This window comes from Ranitomeya variabilis, chromosome 2 (genome assembly GCF_051348905.1).
Source record: "Ranitomeya variabilis isolate aRanVar5 chromosome 2, aRanVar5.hap1, whole genome shotgun sequence".
Taxonomy (NCBI): Eukaryota; Metazoa; Chordata; class Amphibia; order Anura; family Dendrobatidae; genus Ranitomeya; species Ranitomeya variabilis.
The window spans coordinates 754193181-754218982 of record NC_135233.1 but is presented as its reverse complement, the minus strand read 5'-3'; the positions used below and the strand labels follow the sequence as shown (position 1 = coordinate 754218982).

Here is a 25802-nt window from a genome sequence, read left to right as displayed (position 1 = left end):
CGACAGCTGCTGGATTGTCACCTGTATGGGGAGGCTATTCTCTTATATCTCAGGTCAGTTAAAAGATGTATTGGCTGTCACTAAGGGGTTAAGAATGGAGTCCCAATACTTTTGGCCATATAGTGCATGCCCTGGCATTTGGAGAGAGCTTTGTCTAAGACATTCAACACTTTCAATGTATAATTAATTACTACTATTAGAGCAGGATGGTTTAGAAAAAATATGCAGGTGTGATGAAGCAGGTTTCAGTAGAATACTGCTACATTTTAACAAATAACTAAAAGTTGTGACAATTAGTCTGAGTTTGTTACCTTTGTCAGAGCGTGATGAGTGTTTCTGGAGAAAGTCCAGCATCTGAGCAAGAGCCTTCTTGTTGCAGTGAGTTGAAAGCTCCTCATCACATTCATAGCAACTGAAAAAAAAACAGAAGACAAACCACAATATAAAACTATGATAACTGAAATCTTAGTGACAGAGGTGCTTATTTGTCAACCTAATGTCATGTGGAGTTCAAAACCTGGAAACTCGAAATATGGCAGCCCATGTTACTATTTGACCTCTTATGGTTTTGTGGAAAGAACTGGAGATTTTTAGCCACAATTATGGGATACGAATTAAAATAATTAGACACAAGTTTAAAATATAGGCATAAAAAACAGTGTTGACCTTAAAAGGGGTTGTCCACTACTAGGACAACCTCGTTCTTGATCTAAATGTTTGGCTCCAATAAAATAAAAAAGCCTATACTAGCCTCCTGTGCTGCCGACTTTCCAGCAATGTCAGCACTCGCGGACCCGGAGCTTATGTGCGGTTGTTGTGACATGTGAGCCCGGCGCCCAATCAGAGCTGGCGTCACTGTTCCCACCTTCAAACGAACTGAACATGAAGGAAAGTTCGGGCTGCAGCTGATCTCTGACTTCCACTTCATGTTCAATTCGTCCGAAGGTGAGGGCAGGAATGCCAGCTCTGAATGGGCGCTGGGCTCACATGTCATACCATCTGCACGTGAGCCCCGATACAGCGAGTGAAAACACCGATGCAACGGCACGGGAGGCTAGTATAGGCTTTTTTATTTTATTGGGGCCAAACATTTACATCAGCAAGGGGTTGTCCTAGTAGTGGACAATCCCTTTACACATTTTTCTAAGAATATGATGGACTATCTTTAGACTAGGCCTTTTGGATCATATTGGTGGCACTGAGCAGGATGGAAACATGTAGGCACAAGTTAGTTTCAATCTTTCCAGCCTCTGAGCCTGTTCTGTACATCTCTCTTGCAAATCTGTATAATAAATATGAAGCCCTAAGTAAGGTCAACCCCACTAGCATTGAATACATCATATAGTCTAGTCCTTGACGTAGTCGTAAAGAGCAATTGTCCTGCCGCTCCTCACCAGACAGCCGCATGTAAGCAACCTAGCGACCAGTCACAGATTATGTGATTGACAGGAACAAAATAGCAATGTATACAGTGCCAATTTTTCCTGTGAAAGAGAATGACACCTTGATGGTTGCCATTATAATTTATTGGGCTCTCATGGGTACCACTAAGGTCCCGGATTCACAGACCTTCCGTTTTAAACAGAAGTCACGACACAGGTGTGAACAGAGGCTACAAGAAAAACAAAGAAAAAGTTGGCTTCATAAATCGAGCTCCACACCGATACCATGTATTCAATGCAGGCGGTGTACCACAGATTATTGCTTCCCCAACATGTTACTTCAATTTGTAATCCCTTTTACTACTCTAGGCTGATGTGTTGAAAGTAAAAAAAAGTCTTTTAATAGGAGGAACTTTGAAAAACTAATATCACAAGTGTTTTTTTAAGCAAACCAATTTACTACTTACCAAATAACCCACGTGCTGAGATTAACTGCAATGCAATGAGGCTGATTGTGTGGAGATCGAAAATGCTTCAAGGAGTGCTGGCATTCAGAGGTAGCACTACAGCCCTAAATGTACAAAATTATATTCTCAGTTATATGGTCCTGCCAACAATATTTCATTAATATTGGCTGGTTGAGTAACAGAAACAAGCCAACGGACCTATCCTTTTATTATACACCACTGACAATAAGAAGCTGGTGGCTAGAAGGACCTGGGCTGACATCTCAACATTGAGACACAAAGTAAGTTTCCCTTATGCTCACTTTAAACACAGTAAGCCAACCTCTTTAGTGGCAATAACTCACTCGAATTGTCAGGATTTAGGTGAAGCTAAGCTTCAATGCCTATGATGTTTTCTCAGAATTACATCTACAAGGACAGTTCCCGAGAAGCACCAGTGCATCGTATTCCAGACATACATACTGGCCAGACTGCTGGCCCAAGTACTCATGCTGACTGCTACACAGATCCCTGAAGCGGGCAGCTTGGGTGCTTAGATACTCCGTCAGGTCAGAACTTGCTGACTTATCACAGGCACAAATGCTTCTGTATTACCCTCATTTGAAATATGCAACAGTAAAATATTGCAATAGTTTTGGAAATAGTTTCCAGCATCCATATACACAGTAACATAAACATGTAATATCAGATATGAGGCCAATAATGGAAGTGTCAAAGAGCAACATAAATAGAAGTGCGTGGAAGGTATGAGACCTACAAACAAGGGGTATCGGCCCATCGGTGGAGGTTACAGATAATCACCTAAAACATTTCATGTAGAGTGCTTGTAAAAAGACCGAGAGCGGCTTAGTGTACATTACAATTTGGAAAATTACACAGACTTTAAATGCTTTAGAATTTAAAAAAAAACTTGAATATCTTTCTTGCACAACTGAAAATTGAAGTCAAATCATTAAGCTCCACTGTTGGAGAATCTGATTTGTCAAGTATAGTGCAGTCATGAAGATCTTATGTGGATCAATATCCCCAAACACAACATGGCCCCGATTCATAAATGCAATTCAGCCAGAAATATGGCACAAATTGCTTTGAAAAAAAAAATAATTGCTACATTTTTACACAACAAGTTGTGCAAAAAATTTTCGATTTTGGAGTTTTCATGCCAATTTCTCCCAATTCCGCCAAAATGGGTGGAGCTGGGACGACACACGATAACTTATCTAATTCATGACAAGCTGAGGCAAGGCCTGGATTAGGTTTTCTGGCGTGGCACATGGAGGTGAACACATGGAGATGAATACCACTCGTCAGACTCTCACGATTCATGAAGATGGCTGCGCGTCTTAATAAATGAGGAGAACCAAGACTAACTCCAACAAGCCATTTCTTCAAAACTGGGGTGTCAAGAATTATTTTATAAAATAGGGCACATAAGAATAGTCGTTACATTTTTCTATTTTAACTGAAGTACATGTATAATTCTATAGAAAATATGCAGGCATAGCCGATTTTGTTTGGCTAAAACCCAGCAGCTCGGCCATGCAGAGGACTCTTTCATCAGCTCAACAGACACTATATTCAGGAAACAATGTGCATGCGACTAAAAATTCATGGATGTTTAACTATAATAGATACAAGGGGTTGCTGTAGCACCCCCAGAGCACATGGGGCCCAATAGGTCCTCTGGCTTATATGAGAAGACAATTAAACACATGATAGTCGGGAACCCTTTTGGAGATTTGGAATCGGGGCCTACGAATTTCGCGTCTTGCTGCAGGAGCAGATTATAGTTGTAAATTAGATCATATGATCTAAAGGTGGACATTCATAAGATAGAAATACATTCTCTGCGTATTGCTCGAGAAATGAGAAAAAAGTGCATTTTAGCCACAGGTCTGAAATAGAGATCACAGCACACTTTGGGGTTATTGTTTCTGGCAGGCATAATACAATGAATGAAAACCCATAAACCATAAGTCAGTGCAAAATAAGTAAATGAAAGCATATTTCGAACAAGAAGCTGTACTTTAACTATTACAGAAATGGTGAATCCACAAGTGCACAGAAAAATATTTAGAATCCCCAAGTGCACGGAGTCATTTTCACCTGATGGCCGCATTTAAGGCAAAGCCAAACATCCACTGGAGGAGCAAACTCTCCATCCGTCGTTCTTCTCTCCTTCATGCAATCTGAGCATGAGCACCATACATTCTGAGACACGGCTTTCTTAACCTGAGTCACATCTACTGCTTGGCTCACATGATGGCAGGTAAGACCTGTAAAAGGAACAAGACATTTTCAAGAGCCACCCAACAAAACCACATTAATGATGTAATGATTAACACAAACTGTAACAGTGCTGCATTGTTTTCATTCATGCAACTTCAAGACACATATTACCTCTATTACAAGATCTGTTTTGGTGCAGCTGTAAGGAAATGTTCCTGTGCCAAGATAATCTTGTTAAATGCTGTTGGCTGGGGGCGTACCATTATAATAAAATCAGGAAGCAGTGATTTCTTCCAGGCACTGCACACCTCGGAGCCTGGAAGAAATCATTAGCATATAACATTATAAATTAATTTCTCAAAACCTATACCGCAGCTTTCAAGTAGACCTGGTTTAACCATTCTGTTACCTGTTTGCCCATAGTAATAGATCAAAACTGTCCAGGTGGTGACAGATTTCCTTTCATGTGCCCCTGCTGTGTACTGTGTAATGGCTGTGTCTGACCGTGCTGGAACACGGTCTACACATATCACATCTCCTGGGCAGGAGAGGATGCAGAAGAGTATACAGACATTACAGCAGGGTATTGCAAATTATCCTTTCTTTGAAGTAAAACTAGGAGTTAGTCATACCGGTAACGGTATTTCCAGGAGTCCATCATGACAGCACCACAAGGAAAATAATGGGTGCTGTCATGATGGACTCCTGGAAATACCGTTACCGGTATGACTAACTCCTAGTTTCCAGGTCGTCCCTCATGACAGCACCACAAGGAGGTTGCTCTTCATATCCTTGATAGGGACAGGAACACAGAATAGGTTAAATAGCCCCTCCCCACCTCCACCCTTCAGTGATTTTACAAAGTACCACACCAGGATAGATACAACACAATTTTATTGAACTTCCTCTCTATACATGTTTATATCACACATCAGACAGGAGTTCAAGGGAGGGAAAATAATGGGTGCTGTCATGATGGACTCCTGGAAATACCGTTACCGGTATGACTAACTCCTAGTTTCCAGGTCGTCCCTCATGACAGCACCACAAGGAGAAATACCAAATAACTTCTATTTAGGGCGGGATAACAGCTTGGAGGACTTTCCTCCCAAAGCCAGTCTGTTGATTTGACAGAACGTCCAGCTTGTAGTGTCTGCAAAAGGTATTTGAGCTACACCAAGTTGCCGCCCGGCAAATTTGGTCCATGGATGCACCCGCACTCTCTGCCCATGAAGCAGATATTGCTCTCAGAGAGTGGGCTTTTAGATGTTCTGGAGGAGATTCACCGGCTGAAGTATACGCAGCGCAAATGGTAGATTTAATCCATCTGGCTAGAGTTGCTTTTGAGGCTTTTTTGCCTCTACTCTTCCCAGACATCTGGATAAAGAGGTTTGAATCAATTCTCCAGCCGTCTGTAAGTTTTAGATACTGCAATACTGTTCTCTTAACATCCAGGGAATGGAGAGAACGTTCTTTATCGTTGTTGTAGTTCTGACAGAACGTAGGCAAAATAATTTCCTGGTTTCTGTGAAAGTCCGTCACAACTTTTGGAAGAAACGAAGGATCCAACTTTAGAACGATGCAATCTTCTTGTATCTTTAAGTATGGATCTGTTATGGACAGGGCTTGGATTTCGCCTATTCGCCTTGCTGACGTTATTGCGACCAGGAAGACAGTCTTGAATGTTACAGACTTCAGGTCTGCCTGATCAAGTGGCTCGTATGGAGCTTTCTGTAATTCATTTAGTACCAGGGTGAGGTCCCATGGGGGTACTGAACTTCGTATTGTTGGTCTGATACGTTGCGTAGCTTTGATGCACCTCACTATCCAGGGATGATTTGCTAGTGGATAATCATAAAAGGCACTTAAAAGCTGAGATTTGTACTTTTAGCGTACTAGGCCTCAAGCCCATATCAAAGCCTGCTTGGAGGAAATTTAAGATTTGAGGAATATCTGGTTCTTGGAGAACAGATATTGGAGTGTTGCTCTGTGCATAAAATTTCTTCCAAATTTTTAGGTATATAGCCGAAGTCACCGGCTTTCTGCTTTTTTTCATAGTTGAGATGACCGACTCCCGACAGTCCTTTTGATCTCAAGATCTCCTTTTCAAGATCCATGCTGAGAGTTGTAGCATCTTTAGATTTTGATGGACCAGCGGTCCCTGCGTTAGAAGATCCCGCCTCAGTGGTAGTAGAACTGGGTCTTCCACCGCCATCCACTTCAGCAGAGGAAACCAGCTCCTCTTGGGCCAATATGGCACTATTAGGATCACTACTGCTAGACTTTCCTGAATTTTCCTCAAAACTCTGGGAATTAAGGGCTAGTGGAGGGAACGCGTATGCAAGTTCCATGTCCCAATGTTGAGCCAAGGCATCTATGCAAGTTGGATTGTCTCCTGGATTTAATGAAAATAATTCTTTCGTTTTTGTATTGTTCTTTGAGGCGAATAAATCTATTTGCGGAGTGCCCCATTGTTGAGTTAGCTGAGTAAAGACTTCTCCGTTTAGAGACCACTCTGACGGATGCACTTTCTCTCTGCTGAGAAAGTCCGCTATTTGGTTCTGTGAACCTTTTAGATGTACCGCTGTGATGGACTTCACGGTATCCTCCACCCAGGAGAATATTGTTTCTGCTAGTGCTTGAAGTGGACGGTGCCTCGGTCCTCCCTGATGTAGGAGAAAAGCTACCGTGGTCGAGTTGTCTGAGAAGACTCGGATGTGGTGTCCCTGCATCTCGTATTGGCACCTTTTTAGTGCCTCCCAGACCGCTCTGAGTTCCCTGTAATTGGAGGAACTGTCGCATACCGATGATGGCCATGTCCCCTGAAGGTATCGTCCTTCTATGTGGGCTCCCCAGCCCATTGAGCTTGCATCGGTGGTTATGTTTACGCATGGAGATATTCTCCATGGTTTTCCTCTTTTGAGGTTTTTTATGTTGATCCACCATGAGAGGGACTGTTTTACCTCACTGGGTAACCACATCTTGTTGTCTAATGAATTTTCCCTTCCGTTCCATACCGAAAGAACTTCCCTTTGAAGCGTCCTGGAGTGAAACTGGCTTCACTGTACGCTGGGGATACATGAGGTCATCAGTCCTAGAATCCTCATAGCTTTCCTGATGGAAATGTATTTGCGTTTCTTTATTGTTTGAAGCTCTTTTTTGATTGACCGTTGTTTTTGGTCTGGTAGGAAGGAGTATTCCAGTTCGGAATCTAGCAGTACTCCCAGAAATATTTTCTGTGTTTCTGGTTCGAGTCTCGACTTTTTTGAATTTATTATCCACCCCAGACGCTTCAGGAGTGACATGGTAATTTTTAAGGATTTTTCCATCTGTTGAGATGAGTCTGCTATCAGCAACAGATCGTCCAGGTATGGAGCGATGAGAACTTCTTTTTCTCTTAAATGGGCCATGACCTAAGTCATGAGTTTTGTGAATATCCTTGGGGCAGAGGAGAGACCGAATGGTAGACACTGAAACTGGAAATGAAGTATCCTCCTGCGGTTTCTTATTGCAAATCTGAGGAATCTCTGATGTGAGGGATGGATGGGAACATGATAGTATGCATGTTTGAGATCTAGCGTGCACATTACCGAGTTCTTTTTTATTAACGGTATAATTGATTTGAGAGATTCCATTTTGAAGCGTTTGTACGCCACCCATTTGTTTAATGGTTTTAAATTTATTATTGTACGGTATTCTCCGCTTGTTTTTTTTTTTATGGAGAACAGACTGGAGTAATGCCCCTGAAAATGCTGATGATGGGGTACCGGGATTATGACCTGTAACTCTAAAGTTCCTGTATGTCTGTTAGCAGCCTTTGACACAGACGGAGTTGTCAGCAGTACATCAAACAGAATCTCTTGGGGTGTAGATGAGTAAACGCTATCTTGTACCCCTGTGCAACTGTCTGTAGAATCCACTGACTCTGAGTAATGTTCCGCCATCCTTCCAGGAAGTATTGTAGTCTTCCCCCTATATTGTTGGCGTCATTGTTTGCTGGGTCCTGCTGATTGTTCTCGAAAGGAACCTCTTCCTCTGCCCCCTTTAGGGTAGCTCCATCTGCCGGACTTCCCTTTCCCTCTGTAGTCCTGTCTTGGGTGGGAGCGAGTTTTCCGAAAGAATTGTGTTTTCTTTGGATTCTCTTCAGGGAAGCCTTTTTTCTTATTGGACGCTTTCTCGAGTAGCTCGTCAAGGACTGGACCAAAGACGTGAGATCCTGAGAATGGAATCGAACACAGCTTGTTTTTTGATTGGGTATCTCCCGTCCACGATCTCAGCCATAAGGCCCCTCTTGCTGCGTTTGACAGTGAATTATTTCTGGCAGCAAAACGCACTGATTCCGCTGAAGCATCCGCCATGAAATCAGTCGCCATTTTCAGAACTGAAAGAGATTTTAGGATTTCTTCCCTTGGAGTTCTGTCTTTAATATGACTCTCCAGCTCGTCTACCCAAAGACTCATGGACCTTGCTACAGAGGTAGCCGCTATGTTCGTCTTCATAATGGCAGCTGACGATTCCCAGGCTTTCTTGAGAAGATCTTCTGACCTTTTATCCATTGGGTCCGTTAACCCTGATGAGTCCTTCAAAGGGAATAGCTGTTTTCCTTGTGACCTTGGCCACAGGAATATCAATTTTTGGAACCGATTTCCAGACCTTAGTTTCTTCTGGATCAAAGGGAAGACGGTACTTGAAGTCTCTCGGGACTACTAGCTTTTTTCCCACGTCTTCCCACTCTTCCATTATCATTGCTGTTATGTGGTTGTTGACTGGAAAAACTCTATTTCTGCGAGTTCTTAGGCCCCCGAACATTTCGTCTTGAACCGATAGTGGCTCAGACGAGTCCTCTATTTTCATAGTGCTCCTAACTGCTTTTAGCAGCACATCCGTATTTTCGGACGAGAACAGGTATCTCTTCCGTTCTTCTGGAAACGCAGCCGATGGATTACCCTCTTCATCTGAGCCTGGATTGGAGTAACCTGAGACCTCTCCTTCCTCAGAACTTAAGTCCATATCCCATCTAGGCCTTTTAGGCCGTGGAGACTGGGGTGTAGACACCGTAGCTTGGACTTCGTCTCTAATCATGGTTTTGATATTATCTAATAACGAAGCCTGTTCGTCCTTTAGAAGTTTAGCGATGCATTTTTCGCATAACTTCTTTTTATAGCCATCTGGGAGCTTGGTGGTGCACAGCGGACATCTGATAGTCCTTTTCTTAACAGTTGACCTTTCGGGAATGTCCTTATCCTGTAAATGTAAAGGAAATCCCTGTAGCTATGGATCTAAAGCCCTGTAATGTATCCCATACCACGTACTACTCACATGGTCCGTGGGTAGCTCTAAGGATTGGACGTCTGGACGACTAGCACCTTCCATCTTACTGAGTCAAGTGTGCTGTCAGTTGTCCGTCATTAAATGGTCAGTCTTACCCAGCTTCAAGACATCTGATTCGTCCTCCTTCCGAGCTCAGCTGCTGGCCTCCACGGTGATTCCAGGTCCCCCAGCTGTACTGCGCATGCGTCATCCGGAACGCAAGCCGACCAGCCTGGGACCTAGATCCTGGCGCATAATCCGCTCGCCATCCTGTTCTGGCCTCTGCTTTCCCCCGCAGCTTCCCGGCGTACCCGGAAATGCTTCGGCGCCGCCGACCCCGGGAATCCAGCCACGCCCCCCGGAAGTCGTCACCTCAGACCGGAGCGCCGGACCGGAAGTCCGGGAAACGACGCCAGCACCGGCCCCACATGGAGCCCGAGGGAGCGCCGGACACCGCAGCCGCAGCTGCTGTCTCAGAGCCCCTTTTGTGAGGGGATGAGGCAGCCCATGGGAGCACACAGCTCTACCTAGTTGCGGAGGGACCTAATCGGTATCCAGCAACACTGGGGAGTCTTCACTGCCAGACTCTCGCAGCCAGAGCCCCCTCCAGGAGGATGGGACCGCACTAAGGAGCTCCTGCTCTACCGAGACCTGACTTCGAATCAGGTAAACTCAATCTTCTGGAGATCTCTCTCCTGCATCTGTCCCTGATAGGGACAGGAAAAACACTGAAGGGTGGAGGTGGGGAGGGGCTATTTAACCTCTTCTGTGTTCCTGTCCCTATCAAGGATATGAAGAGCAACCTCCTTGTGGTGCTGTCATGAGGGACGACCTGGAAACTAGGAGTTAGTCATACCGGTAACGGTATTTCCAGGAGTCCATCATGACAGCACCCATTATTTTCCTTGTGGTGCTGTCATGAGGGACGACCTGGAAACATTGTTTAAAAACAGGCAGGGAAATGTTTTACCTAACAAAAAGAATCCTCTGTGATCTCCTGCTGTAATGTCTGTATACTCTTCTTTTGCTTCCTCCACTGCCCAGGAGCTGCGGTATGATCAGACCATGTTCCTGTTCGGTCAGACACGGACATTACACAGTACACAGCAGGGGCACTTTTAGAAGATGATGTCAGCACAGAGACATTTTATTTACATTAGTTTTCGGACTATATAAAGCACTTTTTCCACCAAAATTTTGGAGGAAAGTGGGGGGGTGCGTCTTTTAGTCCAGAGAGGGTCACAGGAGGCTGGAGTCAGTGGCTGCAGCTAAGAGGTGTGCCCGCAGTTAAAGAGAATGAATATTCACTGCCCTCCACGCCCATAGTCCCTCCCACCTCTATGCACTGAAGCAGGCGCCAAGAAGGAGGAAAGTGGGGGGGTGCGTCTTTTAGTCCAGAGAGGGTCACAGGAGGTTGGAGCCAGTGGCTGCAGCTAAGAGGTGTGCCCGCAGTTAAAGAGAATGAATATTCACTGCCCCCCACGCCCATAGTCCCTCCCACCTCTATGCACTGAAGCAGGCGCCAAGAAATGGGAGGGACCATGGGAGTGGAGAGCAGTGAATATTCATTCTCTTTAATGGCGGACACACCTGATCACCCAACAGCTGCAGAAAGCCGGCGGCTGCGGCTAACAGTGTGCCCGCTATTAAAGAAAATGAATAATCACTGCTCCCCACTCACAGTCCCGGTTGTGGGGAACATTGAATATTTCGGCAGCTGACCTCTCTGTGTGGGGGCGAATGGCAGTGATGCCATGCGCTGATTACATCAGCAGCTGGCATCAGAACAGGGCGCTGCCACACTGCGATTGAGTGAAGGGAACGCAAGTACAAATGTTTTTATTTTTTTTTAATGTGTGCAGTGTGATGGGGGTCATACATACCATGATGGGGGGAGCAACGTATACCAGGATGGGGATGGGGGAAGATCATGTATACCAGGATGGCGATATGGGGGCCATGTAGAGTGAGGAGCAAAAGGGTAACAATGTTTTGAACTTTTGACTTTCAGGCTCCATATCTCACCATCCACTACAGCTTCAAACGTATGACTACCATAATTTTAAAGACAAGAATCCTGGCTATCTCATACATAAATTTGACTCAATTATTATGCAAATGGGGCGGAGGCGAGTCCCAGGAGATCCGGTCTGCATTACGGTGGGTAAATAGTGGCTTATACTGCACCTTTCATGGATTAACTATTTGGTTACTGGTGCCATAATGGCGATGAGTGGTATTTGCTCACTATAGGAATTGTGGCAGCGCTAATCATTTCGTAATAGATGCCTTCCGTTATTTGCAGTAATAGTTATAATATTATGCTTGCTTAATTAGCTGTAATATCTGAACAATGATTGGTGATTATTATTAGATCCCTGGGTACAAAAACCTCCTGCTGTTTTTGCACAATATCCTTGTATATACAACTTTGTATTGTCATCTCCATTCACCTTTTGTCTTAATGATTTTAATAATAAAGTTGTTATGGTTTGATACTTTATTAGACCTAGTATCATCTTTTTTTTCTTGTGGTGGTATTGTAAATATGATGATGGGTCCAAAGGTCCTTTGATATACAGGTACAATATAATGAATATATGTACCATGCTGAAACGCCATATAAGTTGCTATTTTGCAAATGATTAGCATATGATGGGCATCGTTGGTCTGCGCCTCCTCTATCAGCAGAATCACCATCCTGCCTTAAATTATGTGGTACATAAGTCCTACGTCATATACAGATCGCCACAAATTTTGCACACTTTGGTGCATCTATCAAGGGCAGAGCAAAGTCCCGGTCCGACAATCTGAGCATGTGCCGTCCCCGACGACCATTTTCCCAGTAGGCCACCGCATTGCAACAATGGATGTGTGGGGGCCTCCGGGCTTTCACAAAATGCCAGAGCAGCCCCCCCCCCCCCGCCCCACAGAGCACCGCCGAACAAGTCTGGGATAGGAGTCATATCACCGGACCACCAACACCCCCTGTGACCACGCTCCACCAGTGTTGGCGATCCCGCCCCCCGGTAAGCTGAATTCGGACTGTAAGACGGACCGCCATTAGACACATTAATTATTTCCCTATTTTCCTTCTGAAAATTTGGGGTGCGTCTTATGGTCCAGTATGTCTTATAGTCCAAAAAATACGGTAATTGGACAAATGAACTTTACCATATATAAAATTTTCATTTTTAAAACTTTGTAGAGAATCTTTTGTAGGCAATGAGTGCCTGAAGTCTGGAAGCCATGAAACCAAACACTGGGTTACGTCTTTGTGATGCTTCGTCAGGACTTTACTGCAGATGACTTCAGTTGTTGCTTGTTTGTGGGTCTTTCTTCCTTAACTTTTGTCTGAAGCATGTGACATGCATGCTTGATGGTGTTGAGATCTGATGACTGACTTGGCCATTGCAGAATATTCCACTTTGTCTTAAAAACCCCTGTGTTGCTTTTGCAGTATATTTTAAGTCATTGTCCATCTATACTGTGAAGCATCGTCCAATCAACCTTGCTGCATTTGGTTAATCTGAGCAGAAAGTACAGCCCTTTACACTTCAGATTTCATCCAGCTGCTTCAGTCTTCAGTCACATTATCAATAAACACTAATGACCCAGTGCCATTGGAAGACATGGATACCTACCACGTTTTACAGAGGATGTGGTGTCCACTTTCCATGTAATAGTCTCCAGGAAAATGGACACCGAAGGTAGTGCATGTATGGATAGACATCTCGGCACCTATATCTCGTCTCCCGAAATCTCAATTACGCATGTGTTGCCTCTGGCGGCCATTTTTCCAGAGTCCACAGCAATGAAAAGCATGGAAAGTGAAAGGAATCCAGGCTTTCACAAAATGTCGTCGGAGAGCCGTTTATTGATCGAATTAAATCTTTTTATATATTGACAGATGGGGCGAATCTGAAAGCAGTGATACCAAATATGTGTATTTTTTATATATTTTTAACGGTTGTATTTTGAATGGGGAAAATTGGAGGGGGGATTTAAACTTTTATATTTTTTAAAATCTTTTTTTTTTTTTTTTCCTCTTGCTTTAATAGTCTTGCTTCATGGGACACTATAAGCTGCAATCATCCGATCGCTCGTGCTACAGAGCAGGGCTTCAGCCGTGCATTGTGTAGCAGAAATGTTCACCTTCTGTAAGCGCCAACCGTTGGGCGACGCTCGTAGCAATCCGGCCATGACAACCACAGGGGTCTCATGCAGGCCCCAGGTTGTCATGCCAACCCATCAGAGATCCGCGGCCATGTGACACGGGTGCTGATGGGTGGGATTAGTGAGCCTCTTTCGGCGCGAGCATATTACATGCCGCTGTCAGAGATCGACAGCAGCATTTAACATGTTAAGAGCCGCGGGTGGATCGTGATTCCACCCACGGCTGTTAGGAGCACATATTAGCTAATGAAATCAGCTGACATGCGCCGGAAAAGGTGTGGTCTCATCACTGGAGCCTGCAGCAAACGGGGAGCCAACATTAGACGTACCTATATGTCTAAGGTTGGAAAGGGGTTAAAGGCAATCTGAAAGCAGGTTTTTGCTAAGCAATCTGAAGACAGCAGGAGACAGAGGCTGAGACACAGATTTCAGGGACGTGTCACTTGTCAAAGTGCGTGCTGTTTACAAATTGTGAAGGATTTATCACTAGGAGTAACATTGCTGGACTACACTAGTCTGACAACGCCCCCTCCTGTGATAAGCAGCTCACTGTCTATAGACAATGTACATACAGAGCCTGGTGTGGGCGGGGTTAGCTTTCTCAGCTCTGCTTCATTGCTAAATCTAAGTATTCTGATTGTGTGAGAACGGCTGCACCCAGCAAAGTAAGTGATACATTGTTGGATTTAGCTTCTCTTTGCCTACATCATGTTGCTCTTAGATGAGGTAGCAAAGACTGGGTGACAGACTCCCTTTAACAATTATACATAAACAGCGCTACTCAGTCTTTTTCACTTTATTCTATATTGGTCTTAGAGTTATCATTCAACTTGTGGCTATTGACTCTTATACGGTAGAACTTTGCTCATACCAATAATGTCATCTGAGGAATCTTCATCAGGGGGACGACTGGTCCGCCTACTCCTCCTCGTCTTTTCTGAGCTTCCCAGAGAACATGGCTCCTTTACTCTCATCTGCAGGTTTAAGACAAAAACAAAAAAGAACTTCAATTATTTGTCCACACAAGTAGCCACATGGACACATTTACTGACAGATTGCTAGTTCTTCATGACAATAAATGATGCTCATTAGTAGTGAGCGAACATGCTCGGATAAAGTGTTATCCGAGTATCTTGGGCGCGTGCGAATAATATGTTCGAGTCCCTGCGGCTGCATGTCTCGCGGCTGTTAAGACAGCTGCAACACATTTGGGGGCAGCCTGTTTCTTAGGGTACCGTCACATAGTGCCATTTTCATCGCTACAACGGCACGATTCGTGACGTTGCAGCGTCGTAAAAGTATCGCTCCAGCGTCGTATACTGCGGTCACACGTTGCAATACACGGCGCTGGAGCGATAATTTCATGACGTATTTGCGATGTAGAAGCCGTTGGTTACTGTGCGCACATCGTATACAACCTGTGTCACACGATGCAATCATGCCGCCACAGCGGGACACTAGACGACGAAAGAAAGTTTCAAACGATCTGCTACGACGTACGATTCTCAGCGGGGATCCGGATCGCAGTAGCGTGTCAGACACAGCGATATTGTAAATGCATCGCTGGAACGTCACGAATCGTGCCGTTGTAGCGATCAAAATTGCACTGTGTGACGGTACCCTTAGGCAATCCTCGCATGTACTGAGGCTGTCAAACAGCTGCGAGCTGTCCACAGGGACAAGAACATATTATTCGAGCACGCCCAAGATACTCGGATAACGCCTTATCCGAACATGTTCCCTCATCACTAATGTTCATACAAGTCCCTATTGAGACAGTCACCAAGGTATTACAGGTTATGGACTGGTTTATATTCTCTGACTACTTACTGATTTTCGGCGCTCCTTCAGAAGGAAAATATTTTTAAAAACGCAATACTTAGAAAGAATTGTCCCATTAGCACAACCCTTGCCTAGTGATATATAGTGGATATCTGCAGGAAAGCATTTAAACTGTGTGCCAACTCTGTGCCACTATGTATTTCATTAGTCAGCCATTATATTCTCAGTCCTTGCTAGGAAATAAAGTTGTAAATATGTAAAACCCTTAAGACATTATATAAAATAAGCATGCTCCAGCACATATAGTGCTGAGAGAGTTATCAGGCTATTCCAGGGCCGGGTTTTACAAGAAGTCGTAAGAGATGGGTGGAAATGACTGCTCACATATCCCAACCCCCGGAGCATGGTTTGGCAGATAAAATGGAGGCCGAATGTCTCATTTAGTGTCTGCAGCTGGAGATGTGTGGATCGCCTGTGTTAAGGTCTAAAGAACTGGACCCTATCCTGAGTGGGTGGACCCGCTGTACGTTGTATGGACTTTTTCCTTTATGCCGGAAAAGGCTGTTCTTTTGTTTTGCTATCCTTTGTGGTTTATGTACTTTGAATAAACCTGCCTGGACATTGCAGCAATACCGCTTCCTGTGCCTACCTCAACCGCAGCCAAGTGAGTACAAACCGCTACTACACACACACACACAGGTGAGGTGCTTCTCACATAATTAGAATATCATCAAAAAGTTAAAGTATTTCAGTTCCTCAATAAACTCATATTATATAGAGTCATTACAAACAGAGTGATTTATTTAAAGTGTTTATTTCTGCTAATGTTGATGATTATGGCTTACAGACAAAAATGAGTTTCTTTCTCAAACTGAAAAACTGAAATAAATTAACTTTTTGATAATATTCTAATTTTGTTAGAAGCACCTGCGCATAAGCATATATATCTTTGTATAATGTTAAAATTTAACGACACAAACTTAAAAAAAGATGGCAGCAATAATGCCAGACGTAATAAGCTGTCTTCAGTGAAAAGAGATAAGGTATTACCCATGAATTGAGAATTTTGAAAATGAATGAGCAGTCCTGGCCGAGAAAGAAGCAGACTTTTCTGATCAAATATATTACTAAGTTACTTAATGATTTATGAATTAAAAAGATAATTACTCTTTAATGCTAATGGCTCCATGATGGATATATATGCCATGCTGATCGAGCAGTCAATGCCTGTGTGAGGAGTTGCAGGATCCCAACCGACATAGATGCATGAAAATTTGAGGGTCAATAAGAACAGCGTTTAACTCCTTTAATGCAGTGGTCATTAATGCCAATGGTAGCGTTCAGCATATCGACTCACTGCACTACAGTCTATTGGCCAGGTCAGTGATCTATTTTAGAGAAGACGTAAAAAAATAACTTTTACTTACTGTAGTTATCAATATAAAAAGGGTTTCAGTAGCCCTCATAAAAAACGGTGCTCGCGATATAAATATATACAAACTAGATGGTGGCCCGATTCTAACGCATCGGGTATTCTAGAATATGAATGTCCACGTAGTATATTGCACAGTCACGTAGTATATTGCCCAGTCACGTTGTATATTGCCCAGCCACGTAGTATATTGCCCAGCCACGTAGTATATTGCCCTGCCACGTAGTATACAGACTTAAAATAAAAAATAAACATATACTCACCTTCCGAAGGCCCTTTGAAGTCCTGGCCCTGTGTGCGGTGCACGCGGCAGCTTCCGGTCCCAGGGTTGGCATGAGCGCAGGACCTGTGATGACGTTGCGGTCACATGACCGTGACGTCATGGCAGGTCCTTCTCGCATACCATCTTTGCCACCGGACCCTGCCGCTTGCATGCGTAAGCGTCGCGAGGAGAGGCAAAGGCGGCGGAAGGTGAGTATATAATGATTTTTTTTTTTTTTTTTTTTTATTATTTTTAACATTAGATCTTTTTACTATTGACGCTGCATAGGCAGCATCAATAGTAAAAACTTGGTCACACAGGGTTAATAGCGGCGGAAACGGAGTGAGTTACCCGCGGCATAACGCGGTCCGTTACCGCTGGCATTAACCCTGTGTGAGCAGTCACTGCGGGGAGTATGGAGCGGGCGCCGGGCACTGACTGCAGGGGAGTAGGGAGGGACTAATCGGACTGTGGCCGTCACTGATTGGTCGCGGCAGCCATGACAGGCAGCTGGCGAGACCAATCAGCGACTTGGATTCCATGACAGACAGAGGCTGCGACCAATGAATATCCGTGACAGACAGAAAGACGGAAGTGACCCTTAGACAATTATATAGTAGACGTGGACGCAAAATATTTTCTCCACAAAAAAAGGTTTGTGAGGGTTAACTTGTTTTTCTTAGGCCCAGAACCTTGTTTAGATATTTTGGTGCCAATGTTATTACCACTCTACAAACCCATTTGAAATGGTATAATAACGTTCCTGGTGGTTTCCATACAGAGGGTAACAGGGTTACAATTAAGGCTCAAGAGATGCTGCACAACCATCTAGCATATTACAGACTGGAAGAAATATATAACCACATATTTTGTACGGTTTGCTCTTTATCTCATTAGCTAAACCACTTTGATACCTTAAAAGGGAAACCAGACATTAATCTGGTACCCCTTTAACCCCTTCATGACCATGGGATTTACAGTTTTTCAGTGTTCGTTTTTCGCTCCCCTCCTTCCCAGAACCATAACTTTTTTATTTTTCCGTCAATATGGCCATGTGAGGGCTTAATTTTTGCAGGACGAGTTGTACTTTTGAATGACACCATTGGTTTTACCATGTCGTGTACTAGAAAAACGGGAAAAAAAATTGCGAAATTGCAAAAAAAGTTCAATCCCACATTTGGGTTTTTTTTGGGCTTTTTTACTAGGTTCACTAAATGCTAAAACTGACCTGCCATTGTGAATTCTCCAGGTCATTACAAGATCAGAGACACCAAACATGTCTAGGTTCTCTTTTATCTAAGTGGTGAAAAATTTTTCCAAACTTTGCTAAAAAAAAAAAAAAAAAAAAAAAAATTCTCAATTTTCTGATATCCATAGCGTCTCCATTTTTCGTGATCTCGGGTTGGGTGAGGACTTATTTTTTGCGTGCCGAGCTGACATTTTTAATGATACCATTTTGGTGCAGATACATTCTTTTGATTGCCCGTTACTGCATTTTAATGCAATGTCGCGGCGACCAAAAACTTAATTCTTGCGTGTCGATTTTTTTTTTCGCTACACCGTTTAGCGATCAGGTTAATCTTTTTTTTATTGATAGATCGGGTGATACCAAATATGTGTATATTTTTTTATTATTTTATTTTGAATGGGCGAAAGGGGGGTGATTTAAACTTTTATATTTTCTTTATTTTTTTCAATTTTTTATTTTTTTTCCCCCTCTTTTGCCATGCCTAAATAGCCTCTAAGAGAGGCTAGAAGCTGGCATAGCCTTATCGGCTCTGCTCAGATCGCTCCTATGTAGTAGAATTGCTGCATTGCTATGAGCGCAGATAACAGGGTGGCGCTCACAGCAATCCGGCATCAACAACCATAGAGGTCTTTAATAGACCTCTGGTTGTCATGCCGACGCATCGATGACCCCCGATCACGAGACGGGGTCAGCGATGCGCTCATTTCCGGCCCAATGGCTGGAAGCTCTAGTTAAATCCCGCTGTCAGCGTTTGACAGCGGCATTTAACTAGTTAATAGCCGCAGGTGGATCACGATTCCACCTGCCACTATTGCGGGCACATGTCAGCTGTACAAAACAGCTGACTTGTCCCGGCTTTGATGTGGGCTTACCGCCGGAGCCCGCATCAAAGCGGGGGTTCTGACCTCGGATGTACTATCGCTTCCGAGGTCAGAAAGGGGTTAATAATGCAAGGGTCACGGGAAATGCAGCACAACGTAACGTCAGCCATGCGTGCCAGACTGCTAACAGGCAAGACTTCAGTGTCCTCACCAACAGGACAACTGACCATGCTGTCCTCCTCCTCCCTGTCCTCAGGCCATCCATGCTGAACAGACGGTATGACAGTTGTGCTTGTAGTACCATCTATAGCGCATGAAAGTAGCTCCTGATCTTCCTTATTGTCTACCAATCCACGTTGGGACATGAGGCTGGGCTGTGTGTAATCACCCTGTATGGTTCCTTGCTCCATGTCCACGTACTCCGCCTGCAATGCATCCTCTTTCATTGTGAGCAGAGAGCTTTTCAGAATGCAGAGAAGCGGGATGGTGATGCTAATTATGGCGCCATCGCCACTCACCATCTTGGTGGAGTCCTCAAAGTTTTGTAGGATGGTACATATGTCTGACATCCATGTCCACTCCTGAGGTCTTGTGTGTGGAGTCTGAACTGAATATCAACAGCCTTGTTGATGCTGGTAATTAACAACTGCCCTTTTCTGCTCACAAATCCTTTCCAACATTTGCAGTGTAGAGTTCCATTGCGTGGGGACATCACACACCAGTCGGTGAGCCGGAAGCTGCAAACGCTGCTGAAGCACGGTAAGGGCGGCTGAAGCTGTAGCTGACTTTCACAAGATCCTGCAGCTCCAGGTAGCTTTTGAGAAAGTGTTGAACAACGAGGTTAAGCACATGGGCCAGACGTGGTACATGTGTGAGCTCGCCTCAGAGCCGCCAACAGGTTCCAGCCATTGTCACACACGACCATGCCTGGCTGTAGGTTCAGCGGTGTCAGCAACAAAAAATTGACTGCTGTTTCAGAGCTGTCCACAACTCTTCAGCATTGTTCGGTTTGTCACCTAAGCAGATTAGCTTCAGCATAGCCTGTTTCCGCTTGGCTGAGGCAGTGCTTCTGACTGATGTGCTCATTTCAGAGATGGGGCTGAAGAGGAGGTGCTGGAGCTGTAGACTGTGTGGGCAACCCTGATAGATGTAGGGCCCGCAATCCATGGCGTCGGGAGGACGTGTTCCATCTCAATGTCCGACTGGGTCACGGCTTCCACTATATTAACCCAGTGTGCCACCAGTGAGATGTACTGTCCCTGCCCACAAGCACTTGTCCACATGTCCGTGGTTAGGTGAACTTTCCCAGTAACAGCATTGTTAAGGGCATGGGTAATGTTGTGGGACGCGTGCTTGTGTAATGCCGTTACGGCACACCGGGAGAAATAGTGGCGGCTGGGGACCGAGTACCTTGAGACGGCCGCCGCCATCAGGTTGCAGAAAGCTTCCGTCTCCACGAGCCTAAAAGGCAAATTTCGAGCGCAAGCAGATGAGAAATGTGTGAATTTAGTACTGTGGCCTGTGGGGCGTTGGCTGCTTATTTCCACTTGCATTCCAATGACTGGGGTATGAAAAACTGAAAGCTGCGCTGGGACAAGGACGTGCTTGATGATGGTGCTAGTTGCGGGCAACAACAGGTGCAGGGCACAAGGCATCTTCGCATGCACCGTGGACAGGGGATTGGCTTGCATGAACAACAGTGGAAGAAGCAGTGGGATCACCCGCAGACACTGTTCCGGGAGCCTGGGGTTCGGCCCACAAGTTCGGGTGCTTTGCTGCCATATGCCTGATCATGTTGGTGGTGGTCAGGCTAGAAGTTTTGCTACCCCTGCTGATGCGGGCATGGCAGGTGGTGCAAATGGCCCGTTTGGGGTTATCAGCAGAGTCTTTAAAAAACAACCAGACTCGGGAAGACCTAACAGTTGGACTGGAAACTTCCATCATGTTGGTTTTACGGGGAAGGGATGCATGCCTTCTGTCTGCGGCCACCACAATCCTTCTTCCTGCCTGTTGGGGTGCTATGCATCCTTCCAAATGTGTACTGCTGTCCTCACTCTGCATGTCCTCCTGCCAGGTTGGGTCAGTTACTATATCATCCACCACCCCATCTTCCACATCTGCATCCTGGTCATCCTCCTCACTTTCTGGCAATTGTGTCTCATCATCGTCCACCTCGTGACACTTTCCCACAGTCGCCTTTGTGTGACCGTGGCTGCTCAAATATCTTTCTTCAGTATGTTAGGTATTCATTATGCAAACTAGGGGGCAGGTCAGTGAGGGATCAATGACCTGTCAGCAGTCTGCATTATGAATATATAACCAGAGCACCACATACACCAACCCCGCCCTTAGGGAATGAGAATCTCATTAACTACAAACTGAAAATAAACATTAAACACAACCACAAGATGGATTTCATCAACCAAGGTACCATTTAAATCAGTATAACGGCGCCGACCTGACACTGTCTGTAGGTTACTGTGCACAATCCTGCTGACAGGTTCCCTTTAAAGATAAAAGAATAACAGCATGGTCCCTTCCTCACCTAACCTAAACCCTGTGAGAACTTGTGGGCCCTTCTTACACGGGAGATTTAACCCTGCTGTGGAACCATAAAAAAAAAAAAAAAAATCACTGCTTTGGTACCGTGGGGTCTATATGACCTGTCTCAAAATCGTCATATTTCATTAAAATGAACATGCTGGCTGTTCAGAATAATCAAGTTTTATTCTGTCATCATTTCAGAACACAGTTATGAAATCAAACATAACTTTGAAGTGATTTATTTGTTAACATCAAACACAAACAAATTTATACCAAAATGCTTTATTAAGAACTAAAGTATTCAAATTCAATAAAAAAAATGCACAATAGCTGCAAATGTGTGGATTTTAGTAAAAACATAATAACGAATGACCCGGCAATAAATTTAGCCCTTGCAATCACTGCACGTCATAGTGCCATGTTCTTCACAAATGAACTTCTTGCAGTCATTGCAAACAAATCTCGTCTTTTTGTCCTTCGATCGAGGACAAACATAGCACCATTTGCACTGTCCTGTAAAACTGCTAGTGTCACTTGGAAGTGACTAGCCATTGTTTATTTACAATTATATTACAAAACCTGTGAATAAACAGAAAATATTCAACAAAAAAAAAAAAGGTCAGACAATAAGGGTATGTGCACACGTCAGGATTTCTTGCAGAAATTTCCTGACAAAAAACGGACATTTCTGCCAGAAATCCGCATGCGTTTTTTCCGTGTTTTTTGTGCGTTTTTTCCAAATGCATTAAATAGTGGGAAAAACGCAAAAAATCCGCAAAATTAACGAACATGCTGCTTTTTTTTACCGCGATGCGTTTTTTTCGCGGAAAAAAAGGCATCATGTGCACAAAAATTGCAACATGCATTCTAAATGATAGGATGCATATGTATGCGTTTTTATCGCGAAAAAACCTGAACGTGTGCACATACCCTCAATGTACTATGGGGTCAGGAGAGTCCCAAACACAGAAAATTGAAAATAACTTTGTAACAAAATTGAAAAACAAATTCAAAATATCATCAACATAAGCAGAAATATGACACTTGAAAATACATAGAAGGTCAATGTCTGAGATTGACCAGTTTTAGAAATATTTCAATGTATTCAGCACTGGGGTCTATATGACCCCATGGTTCCACAGAAAGGTTAAGCTATGTTCACACGTTTTTATGCACATTTTAAGCTGCGCTTTACAGTACCAGCAAAGTCTATGAGATTTCAGAAAACTCATGCACACACATTAGTTACTGTAACATGTCACTTCTAAGGCTACTTTCACAGTAGCGTCGTTTTGCCTACATCGCAATGCGTCGTTTAGGAGAAAAAACGCATCCTGCAAAGCTGTCTGCAGGATGAGTTTTTTCCCCATAGACTTACATTAGCGACGCATTGCGACGTATGGCCACACATCGCATCCGTCGTGCGACGGTTGCGTCGTGTTTTGGCGGACCGTCGGCACAAAAAAAGTTCCATGTAATGTCTTTTTGTGCGTCGGGTCCGCCATTTTCGACCGTGCATGTGCGGCCGAAACTCCGCTCCCTCCTCCCCGGACTGCAGAATGGGCAGCGGAGGTGTTGTAAAACTGCATCCGCTGCCCATGTCTTGCAGAAATTTCACAGCATGCGTCGGTACGTCGGCCCAACGCACTGCGACGGGCCCGTACCGACGCTAGTGTGAAAGTAGCCTTACAGCGTTCTTTCACTGACAGGAAACAATGAGTAAATGCAAAACACAACAAAAAACACAGGTGTCAGTTTTTGCTGTATTTGGTGTTAAAACCTTAAGGCTATGTGCCCACGTTGCAGAAATGCTGCGGAAATGTCGGCAGCATTTCCGCAACTCCCTGCCGTGGGTAAAACGCATGCGGAATTCGCATGCGTTTTACCGCAAAAAACAAGCGTTTTTAGCTTGCAGAATGCTTGCGTTTTCCAAGCATCGCTTGGAAAAGTCATTGACAGGTTGGTCACAAGCATAGTGCTTGACAAGTGTGACCAACTTTTTACTATTGATGATGCCTATGCAGCATCAATAGTAAAAGATAGAATGTTAAAAATAATTTAAAAAAATATGGTTATTCTCACCTTCCAACGGCCCCGATCTCCTCAGCGGCGCTCCCAGTACGTTCTGTTCCCAGGGATGCTTTGCGCGAAGGACCTTTGTGACATCATGGTTGCATGACCGCGACGTCATCCCAGGTGATTCACGCAATGCATCCCTGGGAACAGAAGCCGTCGTGTGCACCGCTGAGAGGCGGGAGGACTCCGGGGGCCATCGGAAGGTAAGTATTTCCCTATTTTTTATTTTCTTTTTTTACAGGAATATTGTACCTAGGACCTGGAGGAGAGTCTCCTCTCCTCCAAACCCTGGGTACCATCCGCTCATGAAGCGCTCACTTTACGCATGGTGGGCATAGTCACATGCGTAAAGTGAGCGTTTCAATGCAATCCTATGGCTGCGGAATCACCGCGATTCTGCAGAAATAATGAACATGCTGCAGATTTTACTGATATTCGATTCTGCAGCAGGAAAATCGGCAGCATGGGCACAGCAACTGCGGAATCCCATAGGATTGCATGGGAATGCGGTTTTTAAGCGTTTTTATGCGTTTCCGCTGCGGCAAAAGACGCGGCAGAAACTTATAAAAAACGCAATGTTGGCACACAGCCTAAGAAAGTTGCATCATGAATTCTAGGGGGGGGGCACTAAACTTTATTAGCAGGTACAAGAGAAAACAAAAGCGCAGCAAAACCTGCTTTTTGTAAGCAGCTTTTTTTTACTGCCACGAGAGCAGGTTTTGCCTGCAGAGGAAAAAAAAACGCAGCACAAACGCAACGTGTGAACATAGCCATACAGTGAGTGAAGGAAACCCGTACACCTTCCTGAACAGGATCTAGGAGGCTCTGGTTGGTGCTGTCAGAATGTAACACCGAATAATGTGTGAACTTACACTTCGGTCTGAACATAAGCTTCCTGATCCAAACTTGACAGCCTTATATATGTGTTAGAGGCTGTAAAGTTCATGGCAGGAGACCCACGGCTGGTGCCAGACACCACACTGTGAAACATGGTTATGTGGATCCAGTCTTTGCTTGGTTCATGCACACAGAAGGGTCCTGTATCTGCAGCCCGTCCAGATCCTCAGGCCCGGCCCTCTGCAGCCCGTCCAGATCCTCAGGCCCGGCCCTCTGCAGCCCGTCCAGATCCTCAGGCCCGGCCCTCTGCAGCCCGTCCAGATCCTCAGGCCCGGCCCTCTGCAGCCCGTCCAGATCCTCAGGCCCGGCCCTCTGCAGCCCGTCCAGATCCTCAGGCCCGGCCCTCTGCAGCCCGTCCAGATCCTCAGGCCCGGCCCTCTGCAGCCCGTCCAGATCCTCAGGCCCGGCCCTCTGCAGCCCGTCCAGATCCTCAGGCCCGGCCCTCTGCAGCCCGTCCAGATCCTCAGGCCCGGCCCTCTGCAGCCCGTCCAGATCCTCAGGCCCGGCCCTCTGCAGCCCGTCCAGATCCTCAGGCCCGGCCCTCTGCAGCCCGTCCAGATCCTCAGGCCCGGCCCTCTGCAGCCCGTCCAGATCCTCAGGCCCGGCCCTCTGCAGCCCGTCCAGATCCTCATGCCCGGCCCTCTGCAGCCCATCCAGATCCTCAGGCCCGGCTCTCTGCACTGCTGTATAGGCGCGATATTCTCCATGTGATATATATTTTTTCCTCTAATGGTGCAGAATCATACAGAACAATACCTTGTGAGTGACTATGATCCTAAGAGGGTGCCCAGGGCTTCCTTAGGGTACTCTCTGTAAGTGGCCTGAAAAAGTTCTCAAACTGTAGAAAGCACGACTATACGCACTGCAATGTAACCCTGACTTGCTGCTCATATCCTCAGTTCTTTGGCTACTTTTAACCATTTCACTTTTCCAAAGGCGACAAGTGGTTACAAGAAGTCTCTTGACCGTTGTTCTGGCATTTTCTGCTCGGAAGCCGCTTGCTATTTTATACATCTCAAGCTTTAAAAAAAGAAAACTGTCAGCAAAGACATCGCAAAAAACAACTGAAAAGTTGCAAAAAAAAATGGAAAAAAAAAGGATTTGGGAAAAATAAGCACCAGCGTCTCCTGAGCGCTCTTCTGCGGGTACGTAAGATGACTTGGGCACATACCCAC

At 44.9% G+C, this 25802-nt stretch overlaps 1 protein-coding gene across 3 annotated transcripts in view; it reads right to left on the bottom strand.

Annotated features, from left to right (window-relative positions):
• USP45 (ubiquitin specific peptidase 45) overlaps positions 1–25802 on the bottom strand; it is a 185281-nt gene that overhangs the window by 158926 nt on the left and 553 nt on the right. The window contains exons 2-5 of one of the 3 annotated variants that reach the window (XM_077289668.1): positions 14436–14538; positions 3956–4125; positions 1850–1953; positions 312–412 (exon numbers count right to left, since the gene is read on the bottom strand). In XM_077289668.1, the coding sequence (XP_077145783.1) occupies positions 312–412; positions 1850–1953; positions 3956–4125; positions 14436–14538 (478 nt within the window). Of the gene's footprint in view, positions 1–311; positions 413–1849; positions 1954–3955; positions 4126–14435; positions 14539–25802 lie in introns of those variants that run through there. The other 2 variants (XM_077289669.1, XM_077289670.1) reach the window with 2 other exon arrangements.